The 24,779-nt window shown below is 35.7% G+C and overlaps 3 protein-coding genes across 4 annotated transcripts in view; 2 read left to right on the forward strand and 1 right to left on the reverse strand.

Annotated features, from left to right (window-relative positions):
* The first annotated feature begins 2,861 nt into the window (after positions 1–2,861).
* On the forward strand, positions 2,862–3,566 carry LOC6649883. Its single transcript, XM_002071959.4, has 2 exons — positions 2,862–2,882; positions 2,952–3,566. The coding sequence occupies exons 1-2, from the start codon at positions 2,862–2,864 to the stop codon at positions 3,375–3,377; spliced, it is 447 nt and encodes a 148-aa protein (XP_002071995.1). The 3' UTR covers positions 3,378–3,566.
* A 972-nt stretch (positions 3,567–4,538) lies between these two features.
* Positions 4,539–6,708, reverse strand: LOC6649545 (adhesion G-protein coupled receptor G2). Its single transcript, XM_047009419.1, has 2 exons — positions 5,748–6,708; positions 4,539–5,686 (listed from the first exon to the last, which is right to left on the reverse strand). Exons 1-2 carry the CDS (start codon positions 6,664–6,666, stop codon positions 4,539–4,541), a joined length of 2,067 nt encoding a protein of 688 aa, XP_046865375.1. The 5' UTR covers positions 6,667–6,708.
* Positions 6,709–11,649: 4,941 nt separating this feature from the next.
* The window catches only part of LOC6649546 (guanylate cyclase soluble subunit beta-1), a 40,500-nt gene continuing 27,370 nt past the window's right edge, over positions 11,650–24,779 (forward strand). Inside the window, exons 1-3 of one of the 2 annotated variants that reach the window (XM_023179784.2) lie at positions 11,650–11,893; positions 14,889–15,052; positions 15,807–15,880. In XM_023179784.2, coding sequence (XP_023035552.1) covers positions 15,050–15,052; positions 15,807–15,880 — 77 coding nt within the window. In that variant the 5' untranslated portion in view covers positions 11,650–11,893; positions 14,889–15,049. The remainder of the gene's footprint in view (positions 11,894–14,888; positions 15,053–15,806; positions 15,881–24,779) is intronic. The other variant, XM_047009203.1, reaches the window with a different exon arrangement.

Consider the following 24,779-nt stretch of genomic DNA (forward strand, 5'->3'; position numbering starts at 1 on the left):
GTGTATATTAAGCAGAAAATAAAAGGAGCAAATTGCCATAAATAATTTACATAGTAATTATAACCGACTCATATTTAGCTTAACAAATCCTTGAACTACGTTGCACACACACACACACACACACACATAGAGAGACATTGCGCTAGTTGCTGCGGAGTTAGTTAGTTTTGCATATAAATTGAAATTGAAATGCTTATGCAATCGACGAGGTTGAAAATTATTATCACGTGGAATTCAAATTAAGCCACACACATAACCAATCCCATCAGTTGAAATCATTTTTCCCGCTTCTAGTCATGGCAATATTTCCGTTTCCGCTTTGCCAATTGATTTTCATCAATTTTCCTTCTGGCATATCTAACCCAATCTGCCAGGATTGATGGCAATGCAATAATTTTGTCGCTGCAACCGAAATTGAAGTGTGAAAGGCAAAAGGAAGCAGGACCAAGGGCGTTTGCTTGTTAGTTTCGGTCGAATGAAAGTGGATAATTGTGTTTGCGGTTGAATTTCAAAAGTGATGGACACCATTTTGGGAAATCAAGTTAAGTATTTTCCTCATTTTTGGCCATATTTCCCTATCTGCTGTTGTGGAACAACTTTTAACAGCCACTGTAACAGAGACTAGTAATACTTCGACTTGATATATCTTATTATGTTTTGAATTGCATAATTTTGCATTTTAGAAACAACAAAATAATATTTTAATTTTGCAGTCTTTAAAGTTTTTAGCTGGTAAATGGTAAAATAATTTAAACAAATTATTGAAACCAGTTTTTATATGTTTTTTTTATCGACAATATCCCTTCTGTTTCATATATTCTTTTGACTACTTGGTAGTATAAGCCAAAAGCCTTTCAGAAATATATAAATATATTCAGTTTAAACAATAAACAGAAATTAAAACAACATGACATCAAATCAAACTATGTATGACTCATGTGCAACAAATATAAGATTATAACCGGTATTAATAACTATTTAGTATATATATTTGTTAAAAGACAAGAACTGACTGTGGGATTAGATTGTTTCTAATCGCATAATTATCAACAAATTTAATTGATCAAAACAAATCTCAATCGATCAACAATGCGTGTGTCCAACGATCAAATCAATAAAAACCTTTTTGTATGTTATTAATATTTCAATTATTTAGCATTTGAATGGCATTAGACAAAGTGGACAAAAAAAATGGCTTAGAATATTGTTATAATTCAAAAGAGGCCCCTTTCAATATAGTTGTCAAGCTGGCATATCGAATGACGACAAGATAAATGATCAATGAAATGATTTTTAAATAGCATTGTCAAACATAAAGAGTCACCGATTAAAAATCAATATAAATATATCTCCTCTATTGAGGCATTGTTAAGACCAAAAACTTGCCAATTCAAAACAAAATCTAGTCGTTTTTTATGCATTTACATCTCTATATGTATACATATATGTTAGATGGTGCTGGTGATCGGCTCTATATAGTGGAAAACATTATGCTAATTCTGTGTGCGTGTTATGAGCGAGCGCTCATAAACTTGATTTATGCAGCTAAATCAAAATGAATTTACATAATTATAATGGCGTAAACTACTGCCAACTTGTCTAGCAGTCTGTCTCCATGAACCAAAAAAAAAACACAAAAAAAAAATCACAGCAAACCTCATACTATTCAGAGCGAATCATATTCTGCAGACAATCGACTGAAATCTCAACACTTGAAATGAAAAATAGCCAGGTTTGGCTTGTTAACTTGCCTTGGTTAGTGGGAATTCGTTGATCGATTAAACTGGATTGACGAAGATACAAAAAAAAACAACAGGGTGACAGCCAGGCTACACTATGTTGCATTTTCTATACTCTATTAAGAGTGTGATATAAAATTGGCTAAAATAATTGAATACAGATTCCTTTATCATTATTATTCTGATTATATGCTGTGGTAGTCTACTATGGTTAAGCCAAACTTAAGATACATTTTAAAAGCTTAAGATCTGAACATTAATGAAATATTTAAGTAGACATTTGAAGAGTTTTTGGACTTTATTGGATTCAAAGTAAGTAATATAAAAACATATTCGAATTATATTTTAAATGGCTACTCTCCTCTTTCCTTTTATCACATTTTTGCTGAAAGCATCTTAAAGGGTTTTCAAATTTATCGTCTACATAGAATTCAATGCCTATAACGCACTTATAATCAGAATCGTTTGAAGAGTAGTAGTAAATTATATTCTTAAAAACTATTCCTTAATACAAAATTGTTTCCTTTATGCCCAATATTATACTTTGAGTTGGTCTACACTGACCCACCGAATAGGTATGATAAGAAGAGCGAATAAATTAAAGAAGAACACACACAACTAATTAACTAATTTGTGTAATAGAGAATCTAACATGTAATAAATTTTAGTCAAACAGAAATAATCACATTGACATACCAAACTAAAGTTTCTACATAGTTTCTTTATAGATAAAAGTATAGGGGTTGCATATACCCCTTGTTAAGGGTATTGAAGTCGCACCTAACAAAGCTTGCCAAAAAGTAGATAGTGAACATTGAGTTTGGGGACGTTTGCATAAATCACGTGCCAGCCGGAGCAAGCTGGTCTAACTTTAAAGTGGAGAATGTTTTTTCTGGCCTGATAGAAATTTATGTAAATGCAGGAAGTCAAGACCCTGAACTTGAAACGGGTTGGCGACGAGCTGAACGTCGAGACGCTTTATAATAACGATTTAGTCTTCTGTTAAACGAACCGGAGTGCGGTTGAAGATTCGAAACTCGAGAGACCCTATGTGCTAGTTGTGCGTTGGGCCTAAGCAAAAAAAATAACAGCAACAACAAAGAGACAAAATCACACTTAATAATGTATCGGACGTGCTTTTGTGTAAGTTTTACGCCTGCTGTTGTCGAGTCATTTATCACTGAATGGGAAATTCTGTAATTTATCTTTTAGTTGCTAACACTACTGACTGTGGTCCTGGCCGCCACCCAGAGTCGCGATTATTTGCCAAAACGGTCTTACTACTATGCCGCACCTAGTACGGAGACTAGTGCCAAAACTATGGCCGCCCTGCGTAGAATTATTCAAGGACATTTGCAACGTTTCCAGCAGGCGGACAACACATTTGCGTTGTTCTCCCCTCGAGCAATAGCCCAGCAGGGCAAGGCGGAAGTGCAACCAGACAAGCCAAAGCAACATCTGCAGCAGCAGCAGCAGCAGCAGCTGGTGTTGGCCGGTTCGCAGAATAACTTGGAATATGCCTTGCCACCAAACACGCCGACACCAAAGAACTATGCCCAGAATTTCCTACCCGAGGGCCAGGATGTGGTTCCCGGAAGTTCTTACATACCGCTAAGGCTGCTTTTGATTCGCCGCTGAGACTGAGAATGTTTTGCGCCTTTCAGTCGTTGTTTTTGTCGGCATCTTTAGTTGTTGAAACAAGTTGGCCAAATTCTGTTGCTGCTGCTGACTTTTGGAATGCCGTTCTCAGCTGTGGCCAGTAACCAGTGAATGAGGTTAATTTGTTTTAATCTTACTGGTTCTTATATAATTTTAATGATATTTTAATTCTTGACCACACCACCACCATCATAAGGCCAATCAAACGTAGGCATATTTAACAAATACATACATATAATTAAGTTAATATAACAAACAGTTACGACCTTATCATTGACAATAAAAAAAACAAAATGAGACACACACAACACGCTCAACCAAAAACCAAAAAATTAAAAAATACATTCACCAAAAATACAAAAAAAAACAAAAACTAAAGTTTCTCATTTACATAAATTAGAAACGATATAAATTAAAACGGAACGGAAGGCGGCACACCAAGAGGTCTAAGTTTAGCATTGGGTTTAAATACGAACTAAGACTTGCAAGTCCGACCAAGAGCTTTTAGTACTTACCCCCTAAATCTGGTTTTGAACTTTTAGATCAGCTTTGAAAGTAGCTTAACAGGGTGACCAGCTAAGCACAGGGTGACAGTTTCAATTTGAATTCAAAAAACTGAGAGTCAGTTAAGATTTAAAAGTTAAATGAAGACTTTTTCAGAAACCCAATTTTCAAATGTCTGTAAGTCAGTGAATTTTTAGCCGATGTTTAAAGATATAAATGTATTAAATTTTTTGCAAATTCCATTAAAACCTTGGAAATTTTGGAGGACCGATTTTGGTATACCGATTGTTTCTAATTTTAAGCGATGGTTACATCAGAAAAAACTACGAACATTTAATAAAATTATATTTTTAGAGTTTTATTTACTATTTATAACGATTCAACTTCTTCTGGCTAGCTCAAAAGTGCATTACTTTTTAAATTTAGTTTAGGTTTAGCCGAGTTTGATCTATCTAAAGTTGAACTGTTTCCAATTTTATATAAAAATAGACAAAATGAAAACCAAATTAAGTTCGCTAGGTTGCTTTCCGAAAATGACAATAGATAAACTCACTATTCTAATATGAAATATAAGTTTAGTCTGCTCTTTATTAGATGACAAACTACTTAAATTGTTGACATTAGTAAGTAATTTTTTTAAATATGACTAATATTCTTAACAAACGAACTTTCCATGGAGTCAACTGCACGATTTCCGTTTTGAGAATATTTTGAAGATCCCGCAATAAGAGTCAACCATAACTTTCGATTGGTTTTGTTAATTAAACAGAAATAGACGAATAAGACGAAGCCCTGCAATGTGGCCGTCAGACAGAATAGATATGAGAATGTAATGCCAAATTGCATATAATTGCAAATGCCAAAGATCCAGGTTAAGCCCAATAGAAAGAATAAGAGCACAAAGAGTTTCAGTTCTTGGAAAATTCTTTGGCGTTTGGCATTTAGACTAGCCGTTCCATGAATGCTATAGATAATGCAGCCTACCATCCAGCCATTGGCAAATGTTATCACGACTATGGGTAATATGACAGAGTAAAGCAAATACTTGCCCGAGGGATAACAGATGGTAACTAGACTTCCATTGTCATGGGCTTTATATAATGAAGGTGACACTAGCACTAGCGCGAGTATAGCCAAAAATGGCAAAATCCAAGCCACTAGAGAACTAATTAATATGTAACGTTGTGGTCGTTGGGCACCCAAAACTGTTACATAACGTTGATATTGTAAAAATGCTATGATTAGCATCCAAAAAAACACAACCAAGACCGAATAGTGCAGCAATGCTCCCAAAAACAGACAACCATTCAAATTACGTAAATTTCGAGTCCATTCATCAATATTTAGTATGATAAAGAGCAACATTTGAAGGGTCAAGGCCGCACAGAGATGGAGAAGTACTTTGGTTGAAGCCGATTCGCGAAATTTCCGAAATATCGAGGCCATCACGAAGATGCCCAATAGGCCGATTAGTGAGAGAAAGCAACCGATTATGGTAATATAATCCAAAATCTTAAAGTGTAAAGATTCTGAACTTAAAAGATCGTTCTTTTGACTATAGCTGGCACCCAATAAGAATGAGAACTGTGTCAAATGATGGGCATAACAGACGATAAGTGGATCATGCAGCACATTCCATTTGTTATTGGTGGTAACGCCATCACTTAGCCAAGTCTTATAGTTCCAATAACCACAGCCACTGCCCAAACTGATGGCTCTCGCATCGGGTTGACGAAGATTCTCATTGCGTAGCAGAAAAGGCAATACCTCGGGCAGTGTCAAAGCTGTAAAAGTAAAGCATATTAATTCCACAATAAAGTTAGTTCAAATGACAATTCTACTTACCTTCCAGCCCAGGTAGGGAAATAGATAGTACTTTGCTGTGAGGTCGTCGGCTGCGTTGCTCTGTTGTCTCCACAAACAGATTATCATGGGAATAAACTTTAAATACCACATAGTTCGCACCTTTCACTTGCAAGGCCGACCAAAGTTTCTGTGGCATGAAGGTTGCTGTCTCCAAATTCGTTTCTTGTCTAAGCTCTTCCAAGCTCTCATTCCATCGCAAGAAGCGATACCAGAATCCACTGCTACTCTTATAGAGATCAGAAGAACCCTCTGAATAAATGGCTATTCCAGTGATATTATCACATTGAGGGTTGACAAAGAAAACACTAAGATTGCCACTTATCAGACTATGGACACCATGGTGATTAAAGCTTACATTCTCCACTTCACTAACGTTGCCTTTATTGGCTTCCATTGTCTTATTGCTGGAGCATTTCTCGTTGGGAACCATTTTTGGAGCCAGTGTATCCATATAATCTTCAAATTTACTGAGCAATATGTTGGTGGCATTCAATTTTGCAGAGCGTCTCAAGACTTTTGCACTGCTTGCCATTACCTCGAGGCAAATGCCAACCAACTCAGGGCCCAGTGTGGCTTCCCTCTGAAGCTGCTCCTGGAGATGGGCAAACATGTTGCCAATATTGAAGACATCAATAAGCGAAAGCTGTCCACGCCATCGGGTCAACTCTCGTCTTAATTCAGCTATTTGGGTATGTTGCCCAGCTTTAATTTGATTTATCAAATGATTCAATTGCATATTCGATTCGCTGCCTCGATGACATGTTAAATTTTCCAGGGGCTGCCACACAGATTGCTCCATGCAAAGCCTTCTCTTGGGAAATCCCTCCGAGTCCAAACACAAGTCCCGAAATGCAGCTTTTTCACCAACTTTAGTCCTTTCGATTCGATTGGTATGCATTTGCCATAAAGAAGTTCCATTCTCAGTTCTCGTCTCGTAAAGATGATCAACATTTTCTGCTTCGCAGTAACTTTGCTGACATTCAAGTATTGGATTATCTGCATATTGTCCATTTTGTTGCAAACAAGGAAAATATCGAAAGTATTCTAAATGACAGAGATCCAAACATTTGCGCGAATCGATTATAGGTTGAATATCCGAGGGAAACAACTTAAGGCCAACACTTCTTTCCGTTGTCATGAGTTCGGTTAATCGAACATGCATAGAGATTTCACCAATGCAACAAGTTATTATTAAAAAAATTAAAAACTCATTCATTTTCTATATAAACAATATTTAATTCTAGTTTATAGCTACAGCTTTCAGCTTGTTAATCCAACTAAGCACTACGATTGACTGTTTGAAGAATTTTTTCAATCTCATCACATTGAATAGTAATTGTCATTATGCCCTATACGAAGACCAAAATAAAAGGTATTCTTCTTTTTTCAGCACTTTGAAGCCACTAAAAATATGAAATATAAAGTCTATGATTAAACAGAAAACCATGAATGAAATGAAATGGAAAGGACTTTGGTTTAAGATAAATTGAATTATTATATTTTAGTTTTAAGATCAATTTTTTTAAAAGAGTGTCTGTAAGTCTTTAACTTGAAGAGCAAAATAAATGCTCTATACGCTTGCAAAATAAATATTATTCTTTTTCGTCATGACTTTATATACATATGGATTAAAAATATAGAAAAAATCGATTGAGGCTATAAAAAATGTGTGCCGAAAAATTCATATATTTTGTTTTGAAATTAATTATTTCTTCCTTTTTTCCATATATTTTAAATACTTTAGCAAGTTTAGATTTCAGCTGTTCTTTATAAGTACAAATAACTTCTACTTTTATATATAGACCTGTCGTTTCGAGAGCGAAATCAGTTCTCTTTAAATCCAATTAACTATAAATAATTTACAATAACAAATAGTTTCAATATTTTCTTTGTCGTTGGTCGCTGAAAGGGTATACAAACTTCCTTATTGTCGCGCCACTGCGGTCTATATTTAGCTTTTCTTCTGAGCTTCCCTTAGATTTTCACCGACTAGACCCGCAATACTGTTAAATGACGTTTCTATTTATACTACAGTCAGCTAAAAGCCATTCAAGACGAAACGTCAACCGGTCAGTAGCGAATGCATGTCACAGAGCAAACATTTCAAGATTGCAATCTTTCGTTTATACAAACTGAAAATAATAAAAGCTGAATAATCAGCTCTGGAATAATTACCAACATCATTTAATGATCACTTGATATTTCTTCGTTGCCTCTTTTTTTTGTTGGCTTTTATATTTATTTATTTATTTATTTTTTTTTGTTTTTTTGTTTTGTTAAAGTTCACTTGAGACTTGAATGACTCGCGCGCGTTACTTCTTCTCACTTTGCGGCTGTCAACACCTAAATCACTTGGCTTCCAATCACTTATTGGATTTCGACATTCAACTACTTTACTAATATTTAGAAACAGCTACACAAAAAAAAGTATTATCTATATCAAAAGTTGACCTCATACATTGTTAAACATTCACCTAATCGAAAGAGAAATGCAATTTAATGACCATAGTTGCTCTCTTGCTTGGCTCTTGTTGTTATTTTCCATTGCCCCTGGGTTTCCATACATAATTTTCTCAACATGCATCTTGTTGTTCATAAAAATCAATAGTTTGGATGTAGTTTGACTTCAGGCTTGTCTGTAGTTATTATAAATTGAAATTAAGGCTGCCAAAAAGAAAAACATAATCACATAAATGAGCTATTTAAACTTTTAGTCACCAAGTAATTTGATTAGCTTAACAAGCTTAGCCAAAGACATGGGGAATAAATCAACTATATATACAAGTGGTCCAAAAATAATTTAAATGCAAAGCGACTAACTTTTTAAGTTGAATGGATTCATCAATTTTAATAGTTCAAGTCTTGAATTTCCAAAACTATTAATTATGGGATGTTCTATTAGCCAAGAGTTAATGAAATGCGGTTAATAATATGTTAACTCACCATTAATTATTTATTCCCGGACACAAATTGATTTATATTAACTTTGAAAGTATTAAGAAGCAACCCTAATAAGTTGTTATTTAAAATGCACCAAGTATTGGAAACTAATTTCCCTTTCATTTATATAATTTTATAATATTTTAGAGAATAAAACTCGTGCTTTCTGCTATATAATTTCCTTGACTTTAAGATTCACTCACCCAATAGTTAATAAACTTTCATTGAAAGTGTATTTAATGAACTTAAATTCATTAATGGGTTACCCTTAATACCATATAGATACATCTTAAATATCTTTCAATGAAACTATCAACGAAGACAATCAACTACAACTCGATAAATATGTATTCCAATCGAACTAGCAGTCGAGTAAAAAACTTATTTCTTGTTTATTATCTTTCTCTCTTGTTTCTCCTTCTATCTAGTTGGTATCTTGGCAAGAAAATTTACCAAAAACCTGCTGGCACTTTCAAGAGGTCTACCCACAAAAAAAAAAAAGAAGAAGAGGAAAAAAAGACAAGTAGATGAATATGAAGGTTGAAATTCTCTGTTACCGTTCGACTATAACAGACAAAAATCCTGGCTACATGTTTTTGGCCTGTGTGAAGTGCGCCAACAAAGTTGGTTCCACTTCACAAATTTATTTACTCAAGTGTGATGCGATTATCCTGCTGCACTTGTCCTTTTGTTTCTGTGCGCTAGTTACGCCCGCTGGGCATGTACGCACGCACACACATACATACAAACAAATCAACTTGCATATCCACATCACCCACGGATAAAGATTTTACATTATCCCCCAAGGCATTTACATCGCCAAAGCCTGTGCCAGTGTTAGTCTATCTGTGTATATCTGTGTATCTGTATCTGTGTGTGTGTAACGAGAAATCCCAAAACTTGACTCTATTGCTTTTACTGCTTTCTGTGCCTCTTAATTAAACGCCAACCAGATAGTCAACGTTTTAAAAAAAAAACAGGATAGTCAATTGCAGTTTGCTTGATGAATTTTTCTTTCCCCTTTGACTCTTTGCCATTCACTCTTTATTACATTTTATTCAATCTTCCATCAAACAATTTTACGTTTCAATTAATATTAAAAATCTTGTAGAAGTTCAGCAGAATGCAAAATGAATTTCCTAATCATTTATATATATTTATATTAAGATATATTTAAGTCTTTTAAGCCAATGAAAAACATAAATTTTCTGAAGGTCTTATAACAAACTTTTAAGGGACTTTTTGAAAGTAAATTTCATAGTTACCCATATATTTCCTAATAGTGACCCTATATACCTTTAGGTTTTCCACAACTTTTCTACAAAATTTGAACGTTTATATCGTCTGTTTCTTATCTGCATTGGCAAGAGCTAATGTTAGTCAGCTTTTGTTTGGATTTTCTTTTAAACTTGCCCAGTTGCTCAGTTTGACTAGCTTTGGGTTAACCTCTGCCGGTTTACCTAGCTCTTTGCTCCTCCATCAGTGTCAGCAACTCTGTTGTCCTGTCAACGCCAGTGCGGCCTTTAGGCTTTATTCTGACGTTTATCGGACAACATGGCTGTTGGTTGGTTGTTGTTCTTGCTGCTTTTACTCTAGTTACTGGCTACTTTCTGATGGTCCAACCTTTGTCGGTTTGTTGACAATAAAGGCGAAATTAAAACGCCACCATGGCGTTAATAATAACTCTGAATAACCATTATAAAGATGCACTGGCTTAACGTAATTTTCATTCATTGTAGAAAATGTGCAATAAAATAAAGAAGGAGGAAGAAAATTAACTCTTTTGCACCTGCAAATTATTCTCAACTCAACCAAAAAATATTTGTTCATCTGCATTTTATTTCAGACAAACAACTGGCATTAGAAATCCTTTATCACTGGGACTCGTTTTTCTAGGGGACAGCATAAATTTTCATATGCCTGACTGAAGTTGAAACTGAAAATCTATTGTTGTGGTGAAATTATGCGTATGCCATTGACTGAAGGGAGACAAAAAACAGACAGACCACCGACCACACTCGCCCCAGTTCATAAAAAAAGAAGAGAAAACGCGTAAGGACTACTAGGAATAACTACCACAGTGCTGATAGCTTTTTAGACATGCAAATTCGTTGAAAAATAAAGTTCCCCATGAAACATAAAGCAAGAATAATAAGCCGATTACATTGAATTGAAAATTGGAATTCTGCCAAAAATGTTGACATCGTTCTTACATTTACAAATAAAATGCAAAAACTTTTTGCCTGGCAAATGTAGTTATATATATATGTACAAGATCTGTGAACGGTAACTAATATTTGAGGTTTTAACTAACAATTAAATGTCCTTTCATGGCTAAAATTATTAGAAAAACCTTAACATTTTATTACAATTTTATAAAATCTTATAGGATTGAAATATATATTTTTGGTTGATAAATATTGTAATAACTTCTAATTAAAATGTCAAACTACTTGTTAAATATTAAACTATTTTTAAATATTTTATGCCCCAAAGAAAAATTCTATAAATTTGATGCCAAAGTTTAAGCGAAGAGCTGGATTAATTATAGAAATTACTGCTAATTTCTATTATTCAGAAATTTCAAAAATTTTATTGGCGCCATTTTTAGTTGCTAGAGAGAGAATGGGAGAGAAAGGACCACAAAGAGCGAGCTTTTTGGCTATATGGGAGCTTTTTTGCCGAATCCGAAACCAATTCCGAATCCTCTCATCGTTTACATGCCAGGACCAACAACAACAACAAACAGCTGAGTGGACCAGGCAATTGGCAGGCGGCAGGCAGCGGGCAACTGACAGGAGCAGGCACCAGACCACCAGGCAGCAGGCCAGATCTAACGGCAGGCGGCAGGCGGCAGGCGGCTGTGGCAAAGTCTGAAAAGCGCACACAAGTGTCCTGGCTTAGTTGCCGCCTTTAATACGACTTGCACAAGGCAATGCCAACTCAGTCTTCGACGGCTGGTTAAAGCGAGTTGTTCATTGCGTACCCCAAACTGGGAACGGAAAACACCGTCGGCAACGGCATCGGCAATCCTCATTCTCTCTGTGTAAAGGCATAGAAGGAACATTATTTCTGAAGCTGAAGCTGGCACGCGATTCGCTTATCAGAAAAGTCAGCCAAGCACACACATCAAGTGAAAGTTCTGTGCGTGTGTGTGTGTTTGTGTCTCTTGTCAGTGTGCGACAGTGAGTGTGAAAGTAAAACTAAAGTGAAAGCGAAATACAATACAAAAAAAACACACAAAACAAATAAATCACAAGTGAAAAATAAAAAATAACTTCTTAGCAAAAACAAACAAACAAGAAACGAGACAGAACGAGAAGAACTTTAGCATAATTTTGCCACTGACTTGAAACGAACAATAGAAATAAGTCATTTTGCTTGTGGCCAATGCGGCGTATGCGCAATTCTTTAAAAAAATATTAAAGCCTACTTTCAGTTGTTTGAATGTTGCCCATCATTTATATCATATCACACAGACACAGCACTTTCTCTGTGTGTGTGTTTGAATACTTTACCTTATTATTTATCTTTGTGTCCATGCACATAATTTATGTTTTATGCTTTTGTGTTTTGCAAAAACAAAAATAATACAAAAAAATAAAAGTTAACAGAAACACCAAACAATTTCCAGTTGGAAATATTTGCCTCAATATGTCAAAGTTTATTAGACATTTGGCTTTGCGTGCCAACGGCAATTTGCTAACAGTTGTTTTAGTTGTTGTCACTGGACGCTATTATATTTGATAAATGTCTAGCCAACACAGTTCTTCACACACCCACACAGTCCCAGTCCCACATCCATTCATCCATCCGGCCATGCACAACCCACAGGCAAATTGACAATTGTTTCAGTCTCCTCTCTGTTTATATGCCATTGAGGCACATTTTGTGCCCTTGCCTATGTAATAGCTGGCTCATCATTAACTCAGTTATTGTCAGCTTGGTGCTAAATTGACAGAACTCGAGTAAATATCAATTTGCTTTTCAGATTTCGTCCGCTTTTAATATCAATGTCAGACCCGCAATACCGCAATTACCAAATGGCGTGTTCATCAACCGAAAATAGTTCAATTTAAGGAAACAAAATTAAATGCTTTTCGCCATCTTCGACATAGAGTTCTCTTGACGTTGTTGGTTGGTTGGTTGGCTCCATTTTATTTACACACTTTTGGCGCGGACACGCAAGGACCCAGTTCGGTAATCTCTTATTGAAAATGTCGAATGTGGCACGTAATTAAAATTCGTTCAATCGAAAGTTGACTTCTTGTGTCAACATTAATGACCTGGGCTTAAAAGTATTTAACAAAAAATGTTGTCTGTTTGGTCGAAATTCAACTGATTATAACGCCATCTATATATATGTATATATATATATATAAAGTAAAAGCCAGATTCAATAAGAGAACGATAGCAAAAGTTACTATATATATTAACTAGTTGTATATACTTTGTATACTCTTTATATATACATATGTATGTACCTACTTTTTCTAAATAATGTATACCTTAACGAGTCTGCTAATGGGCAAACAACAAATGTTCTGAAAGATGGACAAAAATCGATATTTTGTTTCCCCTTTTTTTTCTTGTTTCTTGTGAAATCTAACGCGAAGGTCGGGAGTTTGCTGGAAATTAACATTAACCCAAATTGGATTACTTATGGCTGATAGCGTTAATAATAATGATATGCTTAGATTTTCAAAGTAAATGTATTTCCATAGGCATCATAACAAAGCAATAGAAGCTCCTTTCAAGACACAAAGCATTAAAATTTTAAAACAAATAGTAAGGAGTTTATTTCTGAAAACAATATAGAAATATAAGGAATAGAAATGAGTTTGAAAGAAGAAATACTTTCTAGGAAAAAGAATATCAATATTAATCAAATATTTACTACTTCCTCAAAGCATTTTCATAAATATGACTTGATTTTAATGGTTGAATTTTAACATTATCCATACATCTAAGGAGAAGTAAGATTTCGTCCTTGTGAAATCATAACTTACCACAAACCGAAATAATAAACAACTTCTTAGAAGTCTCAAAAAACCTTTGAATTTAAACATGAATACAGCATTAACATATAGCTTATATTATGGTCTTAAAACCAGAATATTCTTGGAAACATTATCTTTGATAAGACTGCAATCTATATATATAAATGATCATCTGTTCATTAGACTTTGAGCATCCTTTTTGAACTGTTATAGAATAGTTTTAGTTACTTTAAGGTTACTTTTTGTATTTCAAGCCTGTAGATATGGCAATCTTAACACCTCAATTGCCGTGCAGTGGAAATGCTGCATAAATTTGGAGAGCACCCAGAGCACAGGCCCTGCCATGGTCTATGTGTGTGTGTGTGTGTGTGTTTGGCCTGATTGTGTGTGTAATTAACCAGCCTTTTGTGCCGGTTGTTGTACCTACTTCGTTTCTTCTTTTTTTATTACTGCTGCCATTTTTGTTGTTCATGCATCCATCTCCTTGGCTTTTTAGCCTCTTTCTAATATACCCTACCATGGCAGGGGTTATATAACTTTCGTAGTCTCTCTAGTCTCAAGTTCTTGCCATCATCTGTATGCGGCATTCAAGAGCCGTTGATATGCAAATTGTTTTATTTCTGTTGCTCCGTTTTTTACTCGTTATTTTGTATTTCTTTTTTTTTTTTTTTTTGCCGTTTTGCATGCCTTTATTGTGACCCAATTGATGGCTATGGCTATGGCCATGTGTTTGCCTGGCTGGTTTTGCTTTTGCTGGGTGATGTGCCTTTAGAGTTTTGCACATGTTGCATGTTGGCGTGCAGGCATGCAACACAATACAATACGGACAAACATATGAAAAAAAATATATACATACATATATATACCCATTCCAATGCCCTGCCAACAAATGGCCCTAAAAGAGAATTGTTGCTGTTAACTTTTTGTTGTTGTTGTTGCTATACAAGGCTTATGGGCCACTTGGCCTAACTTTGCTCCTTCCGTTCATTTAAATATTTGATTTGAATGCATATTCCAAAAACAGGCCTCGGTCTAAAGTTTTTAATGCCACAAAAATAAAAGCCCCCCTCCCCCCTTGCACTCGACCAAAAACAGAAGAAAAACCAAATAATTTTATGCTTGCATGTGTGAGGTTTCATTTGAAACTCTAATGAAATGGTGTTTCATTTGCATTTCTCAGTTTTATAACATTTTGAATGTGAAACAAATGAATCAATTAAGGCAAACCAAAACGACCGAAACCAAATACTAAAATAAATTGATATGCTATATGAGAAATTGTGAATAAAAGTTCTCGCTCTCTCTCTGTCGACCACAAGTGAATACAAAGAGGCAATAAATATGGTAAGTCAACACCAACGATTAAATCAACAATATAATTTTTTTGAAAATACTTTTGATTCGCTATAAATAAAATTAAATAATTTAACATTTTTCATACACAAGTCGAAGAAGTGATGACAATTTTGCTGTGATTGTTTGAAAGAATTGATGTATTGCTTGCAAGCAAAGCAATGAACATTAAATATCAGTTCGATTTATACCATAAACATGTTCATTCAAAGAAAATGAAAGCAGTAATAGCAACAGTCACAGACAACACTCGATATGTTGTGTGTGTGTGATTGTGTGTGTTTAATACAAACAGTGGCAAACGCCTAGACGTATACGTAATATATGTAAATATATTTCGAGTATTTCGCTTGTTTAGTATTACTTCCGCCGGAAGCGATTGATTGTGCGCCATCTCTCTCCGTCTGTGTGTCATCTTCTACTGGTTTCTACCCATTCCACAAACAAATCAAATTGATTACTTTTTGGTCTATTCTTCAAAGTTACCAAAATGCGCAATCTGGCATCTGATTTCACTGATTTGTGAAAATTTTTAAGAAAATTTTTTGATCAATCAAATGATAAGTCTAAGAATTTTCATAATCACTTCAAGCTATGCCCAAGGAAATGCATCACACATTTTGATTACACATTTGTAATGCGTAATTGAAGCTTAATAAAAATGCCCAATTATTGATTTACCTCAGTACTTAATCATCTCTTAAGTTAACATTCCTGTGTATTTCTCTTTCTATTTCATTTTCAGTATGGTTTTGTTAACTATGCCTTGGAGCTGCTTGTGCTCAAGCATTTTGGCGAGGAACTGTGGGAGAAAATCAAGTAAGTAGTAGTTGAAAATCAATCATTCAAGTGGATACAAAATATCATAATTCAATTAAAATTTTAATGACTATCAGTTGCTACATAATTTAAGTGTCTTTTGGGGTCGCCTTTGTGTCGTTTTGGCCAAACAATATTAGGACATCAATTCTGGCTGATGCAGCCCCTTTTGTGTTAGAGAAAACAAATTAACACTATTGCGCACTTAATTAATTACTAAAATACATAAATTATGTACGATTCTCTGCCACGTACAGCAATTAACTTATTATCCATTTTTCACATTTGGCCAGGCTTCCTGCCGATGGTCTTATGTGACTTAATGTGTGTGTGTGTGCGAGTGTGTGTGCCAGTGTGTTGTGTGTTTTGGTATAGTTCATGGCAGATAAACAAACAGAACATGCGTCGAATTAATGTACACACAGACATCTACATTTCAACATACATACATACATTAGGCTCGGGGTTCCAGCCCACTAAATTTCGTTAAGACAGCAGCGGCTAAAGTCAAGCTTCAATGGTAAATTCACACATTCCCGCCCTCGGAAAATTACATTTGGGTAACCACGTTCCGTTTTGCCTGTTGGACTATATACAATTCGCATTTATCTTAATTAAGTTATTGATATTACCGTGCTTGGCTGTGTGTGTGTGTGTGTATATTTCTAGTCTTGGCTAAATCGTGTATGTAGTCCAATAACAATCAGTGATGTCATGTAGGAGCAATAGCTCTTACTAATTGGTAATGATTTATGACTTTGCATTGTTTAATCGCAAGTCACTTGCCACACAGTTAATTGCCCACATTTGCTACAAGAATACACAAAGATCCTGCCAGTCAAAAGTCTAGAATCCTTTAAAAAGTCTATCCCCAAAAAAAAAGGGGAAAGGCAAAGGTAAAGGAAGCCTCAAACTTTTCTCATTAGTGAAAAAGCTGAAAGCAGTCAAAATGAAGGGTAAGAGAAGAGAAAAAAAACCGATATTTATTTTAAATTCCATGTCTGCCAATCAAATGACTTTAATTATATTACATTTTTGGTCAGGGTCAAACAAAATCGAAATCGAATTCATTATTCCTTACTCGAGGCAACACAGCGAAAAGGAAAATACTGTAATCAACCTTAGACGCATTGTAATAGCCGGCACACCGTACCCTTAAGACCTAACTAGAATATTGTTGTTGTCTCGCACTTGAAGGCATTGTCAGAGCCTTCATTAAAAAGCAGAGAAAAAAAAGTAAGAGCCACAGGCAAACGAGGCTCCCCCCAAGGTGGGGGCAAGCGGTGGGTGTGTCTGCTGGTCTACCCTGTCTGCCTTGCCTGTCAATATGAATGGCATTGGCAATGACGTATTGCCTTGATTGACAGACTGCTGACCGCAATGAATGAAATGTAGTTGTCTGTGTGTCCATATACATACATACACGTGTCTGTATTATCTACGTAAGTTCTTGGTTTTGGCACATACGTTTTTCTTACTAGTCCTGCAAATGGTGTGAGACTACCCTTAAAGGCTTACCAAATTGACTTGAATTCTATTTGCTGTTGTCTTAAACTCACTCTCATGTTTGCGCTCACTTAATCAGAATCAGTGCGTTAAGTGCTTTACGGTCTGTTGTTTTTGTTCTTGTTGCCTGGCGCATAATTGCAGCACATCAATCTGCAAATGAGGCTCATTAATTTGCCTAAACAAGTTGCTGTGGTTGACTGAAAGGAAGTGGGAGGAGCAGGCGAAAGAGTCTTAAAGTTTTAAAACCCAAATGAAAAGGCATTTTCCGCATGGCTCTGCTTTGGCTTTGGTTTTGCCTCTGATTCTTTTTTTTTGCCTTTGCTGTTGCTTTTCGGCTTGACTTTGATGTGAGCCAAAAAAGATAAAATTGAGTAGATAAGCTAACGCTTTTGACTCAACAGTCTAGCCATGGTCAGGAAGCATTTTGCTTTCTACTTGCTGTTGTTGTTGTTATTTGATTGTTGTTGTTGTTGTTGCTGTTGCTGTTGTCACAGTCCTTGTTATTATTATCGTTGCTGCTACTCCTGCTGCTGCTGATGCTGATGCTGATGTCGATGCTTATGCGTGTTTGTGTGGCACTTTAGACAAAAATCGATTTGCCTATAAAATGTTTTACAGGCCAAAACCACAGGAAAAGCAAGTTGATTCTGTCTGCTCCCCTCCCTTACCATCAACATCCATCAAGTCCCAATTCATTCCTCGTATGTGGGTTGTTTCTATGGAACTTAAACTTATTAAATGGTATCACAATTACTTAGTTTTCACTAAATAAAGTTTTAAAATTTTAGCTGTGGGTTAATTTTGATTTTAGATAGAAAATTTAAGCATAAACAAAAGCTGTGACTCAACAGAATTGTTGAACAATCGGATCACAATCTATTTAATCTATTCTAGGAATTCTATGTACAAAGAAATCCTTGTAATGTTTGATTAATTATTAGTCGATTTGCTATCTCAAAATCTATTTTAATTTCGATAAATTTGGATATTGTAGAACGTTTCAAGTATATTGTATAAAGATTATAGTATATCTTGGACATTTCAAGACTGTTTCATTAATCTGCTTTAGTTAATGTCTTATGGGAAGATTTGTAGATTACATTTCATACGGTCTTTAAATTAATTGGAAAATACGCTCTTTAAACCGATCAATCTGCTAGCTTTATGCGAATACCGTCAGTCACTTTTATGAATTGGGAATCGCAGATAATACTTATTGTAAAAAATATGAAAAAAACGGTCAGGGTGGGGGGGATATCAAATTTTGACAGTTTGCTTCCTGAATGTTTTTGTGGACACTAATTTTCTAACATCAATTTTCTTGCTACCTACATATATACGAATAAGCGTAAAAGTGATTGACAAGAGAAGAACGTTGGAAAATTATGGTAAATTTTCCGTAAAAATGAAGATTTATAGCTTGAGTCTTTTAACCATAAAAAGAAAAACTGCGGTGCGCACGTAAACGCTTCACTGTCATATTAAATGTAAATTTGTTGAAATAAAATTTTTGTGGAAAACACGTTCCAATGCCTTTTACCAAATATTTTTGCGGCTTATTAGCCTTATGCTGTAGGTGGAGTGAAGAGAGAGAGAGAGAGAGAATGATAGGGAAGTTACCACAACTTGCTGACAAATGCTAAAAAGCCATCAATCTTCATTTTGGCCTAGGTTTTGGAATTTCCGCCAAGACATGTTTCTAAGATAGGCTGCAGCTTCTAAACTTTCCCCCTCGAAGCTTCAATCAGTCAGCATTTTGTCACTCATCTATGAAAATGTCCAGGACACGCTTGTGCGTATGTATGTGTAGGAGCTGTTTGGCTTGTGTTTGTGTGTGTATATATTTAAATGTGATTTCATTTACGAATCCTTTACCATTAAAAACACATTTGTAATAAATGCAATAATAATGTTTTTCGGATGAAAGCTAAGAAAAAATCGCGCTCAGGCCATTAGTGGCCATCCCTCCCCAGAAAACCATAGCCCCCCACCCCCACAAGTTGGCTAACCAAACCTGCTTTTGCTATTTTAGCCCTTTTTAGCTTGTGTGTGTGAGTGTGTGCTAGAGTTTTTTTTAGGTATTTATATGTATAGATGTGTATAAGCAAACACGCCCGCAGCATTATGTCTTTTTTTGCTGCCACACATGAAAATCGATCGCATTTTCATGGCAGACATTATGGAAATTCGAGTCGTTCTGTCAAGTGATTGTGTATGAGAGTGTGTGTTTGCGTGTGTTGTGTATATCTCTGTGTGTGAAGGAAATGGCGTTTTTGAGGCATATAACGAGTTGAGTATGAGTGTGTGTCTCTCTGTGTGTGTGTGTGTGTGTGTGCGTGCTAATGCGTCAACAAATGTGCGTTGGCCTGGCTAAAGTTTCGACCCTTTCCCTACAAATACGAATCACTTGCTTACACAAACACAGGCATTCACTTACACAAACACACACTCACACACACACACACAGACAACACCAGCTCCCTACACTACAGATATTCGCCTTCTGCTGCCAGCAAGTTTTATCTTCAGCTTGTGCATTTATAATATTTTTCATATCTCTCTCTCTCTTATATGTCCTCAAAACTGTCGCCATTTTTTGTCAACTGTTTTTCAACAGCGGAAAAATATTGTTACGCTTTATTGACTGCCGCGATGACGATGACGATGACGATGATGATGATGATGATGCCCGACAGATTTCCCTTGTCAAGCTGCATGCCACGCCCCCAACGCTTTTCGATGGTCGTCCTGAGAGTCCCGCCATTTGACACGTTTTCACACTTATCGCTGAGATTACTTTTTGCTTTGATTGCATTTCTTTTGCGTTTTGTTGCCTGACTCCGTTTGGCTGCTTCATTTATTGTCTCGCCGATTGCTTCATATTTTTGCAAAACTCCACCCCTCACCTGTCCCCCCTTCTGTCCATTTGCCCACAGTTTATGAACGGAAGACCGGTTGTTCTCTTTCACTTATTGTTGCAAAGTTTTTGTTGGCTTTGGCATTTTATGTGCTCCAGTTATCTATCGTTTTATGAATTAAGTATGCGCCACGTTGTGCTGCGCCTAAAGTTTGAGCACTGCCATCTTTAATTCGAATCCCCGTAATGGTTTGCCAATGGTGTCCATGACTTGAACGAGTGTCCTTTCGTGCGTTCAAGTCAAATGTAGTGCAATAATCGGAATAAAACGTTGAACCTATCCCGCATCCAAAGGCCAAAGGCATGGGCAGGGATGATGCCAAAATATGGGGCTAATTATAGGTCATTGTATGGAAGAATGGAAGGTAGACGGGCGCGTGGCACGACATTATGGCCAGCCATTAGGCAGACAAAGGCCCTATATAAAAACCAACAAAGTAGATTCTTGATTGCTTGCAATGAAACTGCGAAACTGTGCGATTTTTATACGTTCAAAAAGAAAAAAGGAAGTGTGTTAATAGTCAACATCATTGAGATCATGATTATATATATACTTGAATGGCAAAAGAATTCAGTCTTTACGCTTTACTTATCTAAAATTGAACACAAATAGCTTCGGGAGATGAACAAATATTTACCATCTGACCGACTTTCCTTTTACAAACTTATTTCGCTTTCCGCTATTTATGCGTTGTGCCCTGTGCCTTTGCCTCGTCTTTCGTTATACACCAAAAGCTAATTATACACTCTTTGCCTGGCGACCACACCAAACTCCATTAATTTATTATAATAATTCCATGATACAGTTAGTTATTAATTATGCACACTGACTTTCCACTACTGGCTACTGGGCTAATCCTTTGCCCTACAACTATCAAATTCACCGACAGACAGTATCAAAGGATATACCCTCACTATAGGTATGTTAAAAGTTTGTAAAGCTGCACAGTGCATTTTGTAGCAGCCAAACTTAATGCGTTAAAAAGAATTACATTATAGTTTGAAACACACAAGGCTCATTTCTAATTTATGTAAATTACATTGAATTTTGCCTCGTTAACTTTGAGATTTCGTTAAAAACGTAGAAGCTTTTTATTATAAACAATTTTCACCAAAATTATCTCTTATTTTTCGAGATTTCTTTAGTCTTTAGAGTCTGGAGAAAAGATAGTCTTTGATCCAGTTAATACCAGTCTTCCTACAATTCGTTTTTAACATTCTTCCTTTGTTTTTATATTAGACTCTCTTTTATTTCCATACTTCAAACTGTTATCCCAAAAAAGTATGCTCTACTTTCTTTTGCCAACTAAATAGTTTCAACTGTGCAAACTAAAACTTCTGCTAAGGATTAAGCTAGTTAAAAAGCAAAAAACAATTTTTAAACGGAAACTCGTAGAAACTAATTATTTTCTTAAATTAAATTATTAAATTGTCTGTAAATTTTTTAATGTAGCTGTTAAATAATTGCGATTTAAGTGAGTTTGTTCAAGTAAATTAATGAAATTTTGAAATTTATCTTATATACGCTTCGGCAAGTGAAACTTTTGGTAGAAAAACCCATTAAATCACAACTCTTTGAGATGCAAAATATAAATTAATATACTGATAACTCAATTAATGTGGAACATATATAACAAATTATGACAATTAATACTAAAAATGTTAACCATAATATACTCTTTTATACAAGAGAACAGTAGCTTTTGGATAAATTTTGAATTCCGCGTCGGAAATATCTATGTTTAATATGTATAATTGTGCACTGTATCATTTATATTATGGAAAATATGTCCCAGATTGGGGACTGATGGTGGTAAATTAATAAAAGCCATTTGGGAGGGTCGCAGCAAGGCACGTATTTTTGCGAATAAATGCATCAATGAATTTATTTATTGCATTTGTGAATTGCAACAAGCACATATGCGAGTCTGTTTATACGTGTGAGTGTGTGTGTGTGTATGTGTGTGTGGATCCTTTGGGGCAGCAAAACACGTCGCTTAAAAGCAATTTATTTTCCCTCCAACATAAAAGTCGTGGGGTCAGTTGTTTCTGTTGTTGTTGTCGTCGTTGTTGCTGTTGTTGTCCGATGACCAACCAAGCGTGGCTCAAACGCTTTTCCCGCTACGTTTTCTTTTAATTTTTTTTTTTTTTTTGGTTTGCCATTTTAATAAAACTAAAAACCGTATTTTGTTTATTTTTGTTTTCCCCGGTGTATGCATACTGTCTGTACATTTCGAAATTGCATTTGGGTCTGGCCGGCATATGAAATTGAAATCTCTGACAGATTGAAATCATTTAGAGTATCCGTATCTGCATCTGCAACTGTTCATCATTCTCATTGTGCTGATTGTTAAAGAAAATCGATGAAATGTTTTGGCCCATTTGCATTGGAAAAACAAGACACAGGCTTCCGCAGGAATGCAACAAACATCAAGAGCCAGGGAAATTTGAATTGCCTGCAGAACAATTTACAATTACAATTCCAGTTGCATTCGCCCCGTCACAGTTCGAATCGGATTTAGATTCCGAATGAATTCCATAAGCCGGAAATGTTGCTATGTGCCACTGTGTATTTGTATGTGTGTGTGTTGGTGTGTGTGTCCCTGACTCAAAGTCTGTTGGCAATTGCTTTGAGTGCCATTTGGCCTTTGGGCATCGTTAGATCACAATAATTTTTGCCTTCAACCCGAGTGATTTCTCTCTCTCTCTCCATCTACTTCCTTTTCCACAAGTAAGCAAATTTTGAATCCTACTTGCTGCTTTTTGAAGCACTAAGACTCTTAAAGAAGTATACCAAAACTTGTTCACGTTTATCAGCCACATTGATAGTTGCTAATGACATCCTAATTTTGCAGATGTCACCCGAGTACGTAACATGAATAAGAACGCCAATGCTAGGTCCATAAGACAGGACAGGACAAGACAAGCGAGACTCAATCGATGAGCAGGAATAACAAATGACCCCCAAAAAAAAAAAAGTAAATGTGTATAGAAAGGAAATGTTGTGGTGGGCGGCGGCCTGAGAATGCATGTGGACAGTTATTAATGAGCCAGGGCAAAAGTGTGATTCATTAATTTTACTTGGCATCTTTTGTTTTGTTGGCATTTTTTTTTTTTTTTTGGTTTTTTCTTTTTCGGTTTTCTGTTGGGTTTTTATCGCCCCTTAGGTGCGATACACTTGAGGTGGCATTAAAGGTTAAGTATACGTCTCGTGGCCAAAGCTTGGCAACAGTAAAAATGCTAAGCCTCAGCAAGATTGACTTGACAATCGTTAAAGACCCATCACCCAAAAAAATTAAGTCTTTGTTACTATAATGAAAACAGGACAATAATTAGAACCATGAATGAAATTTGTTGTGGAACTAATTCCAAACATAATTAATTAATAATGAAATTCAATTGAAAGCTATTCGTGGATTGTGGTAAAGAGGCATAATTCTTGGTCTATACCCTAACAATTGATTGAAGTCTCTACATCAAAACGAATTTTGATTTTGGTCACAGAGTTAAGTACTCTCGATGGGCCTTGTTCTTCTGAATGTGCATTTGTGGCTTGACCAAATTACGCTAACCTTTGCCAAGGCAAAACCAAACAACAATACTGAATACACATTCACTTGGCTGATTTGAATAACCCGTTCTGGGGATTATCCACACACAAAGCAGCCATAAGGAGCAGCATGAACATGAACAACAAACTGGGGACTTTATAGAACATTTTGCTGGTCCTTTTGCTTTAGGTTCAGGTAATTTTAATGTTAATTTTTCTTGCTGGTCACTTCACGTGTGCAAATCTCTTGATGACGCTTTGCATTATGTATTTTTATTGGCTAAGCCTGATGTGAGAACAAATATGCCTGGTCTTGTCCTCTAGTCCATTTACAACTATGTATGTACATAGTATATATACTTACATATATATATATATTTTATACACTTGCATGCATTTCATATGTACATATATTTTGCGCTCTCTGGTTCTTGTCGACCTCTAACTATTTGTGGACAATAAAACATGTGACTCACTTGAGTTATGTAGCACATTAACTTGCACTAGTCTTAAGTGCCTTTTAACCTTATTTCGTTTCCGTTTCTTGGCTGCAAGGCAATAAGGCAGCCGCACTTGTTCTTGAAGGTTGCCGCAGTGGCTGCTGCAAAATTGAAAATGCTCGAAATGCCAACTAACCACATTAGATACTCTAAGTATTTCAAAAACTAAACTTAAATGTGGTTATAAAATTTTCCAAAGTTTTTAAGAATAAACTCGTACAAGTGAAAAACATTTACAACCCCAAAAAAAGAATAAAAACTCAAAGAAATAATATGCAAAATCTGTTTTTGTGTTAGAGTATAGAAAAACTTTATGAGGTCTCTTTGTTTTCCAGCGCCCAAGGAGGCATACATATTTAGCTAAGTGGCTGCGATTACAAATGCCACAATGTGGCAATGTGCGTGTGGAACTAAGCCACATAG

This window comes from Drosophila willistoni, chromosome 3R (assembly GCF_018902025.1).
Source record: "Drosophila willistoni isolate 14030-0811.24 chromosome 3R, UCI_dwil_1.1, whole genome shotgun sequence".
NCBI classification, from domain to species: domain Eukaryota; kingdom Metazoa; phylum Arthropoda; class Insecta; order Diptera; family Drosophilidae; genus Drosophila; species Drosophila willistoni.

What these genes read in the sequence shown, in the direction of transcription:
- LOC6649883 (XM_002071959.4), top strand. Translation starts at nt 2,862, where the DNA reads ATGTATCGGACGTGCTTTTGT. An exon ending in TGTATCGGACGTGCTTTTGT is followed by an intron (nt 2,883 to 2,951) that starts GTAAGTTTTACG and finishes TTTATCTTTTAG; the next exon opens with TTGCTAACACTACTGACTGT.
- LOC6649545 (XM_047009419.1), bottom strand. Translation starts at nt 6,666, where the DNA reads ATGCATACCAATCGAATCGAAAGGACTAAAGTTGGTGAAAAAGCTGCA. An exon ending in TTCCCTACCTGGGCTGGAAG is followed by an intron (nt 5,687 to 5,747) that starts GTAAGTAGAATT and finishes TTACTTTTACAG; the next exon opens with CTTTGACACTGCCCGAGGTA.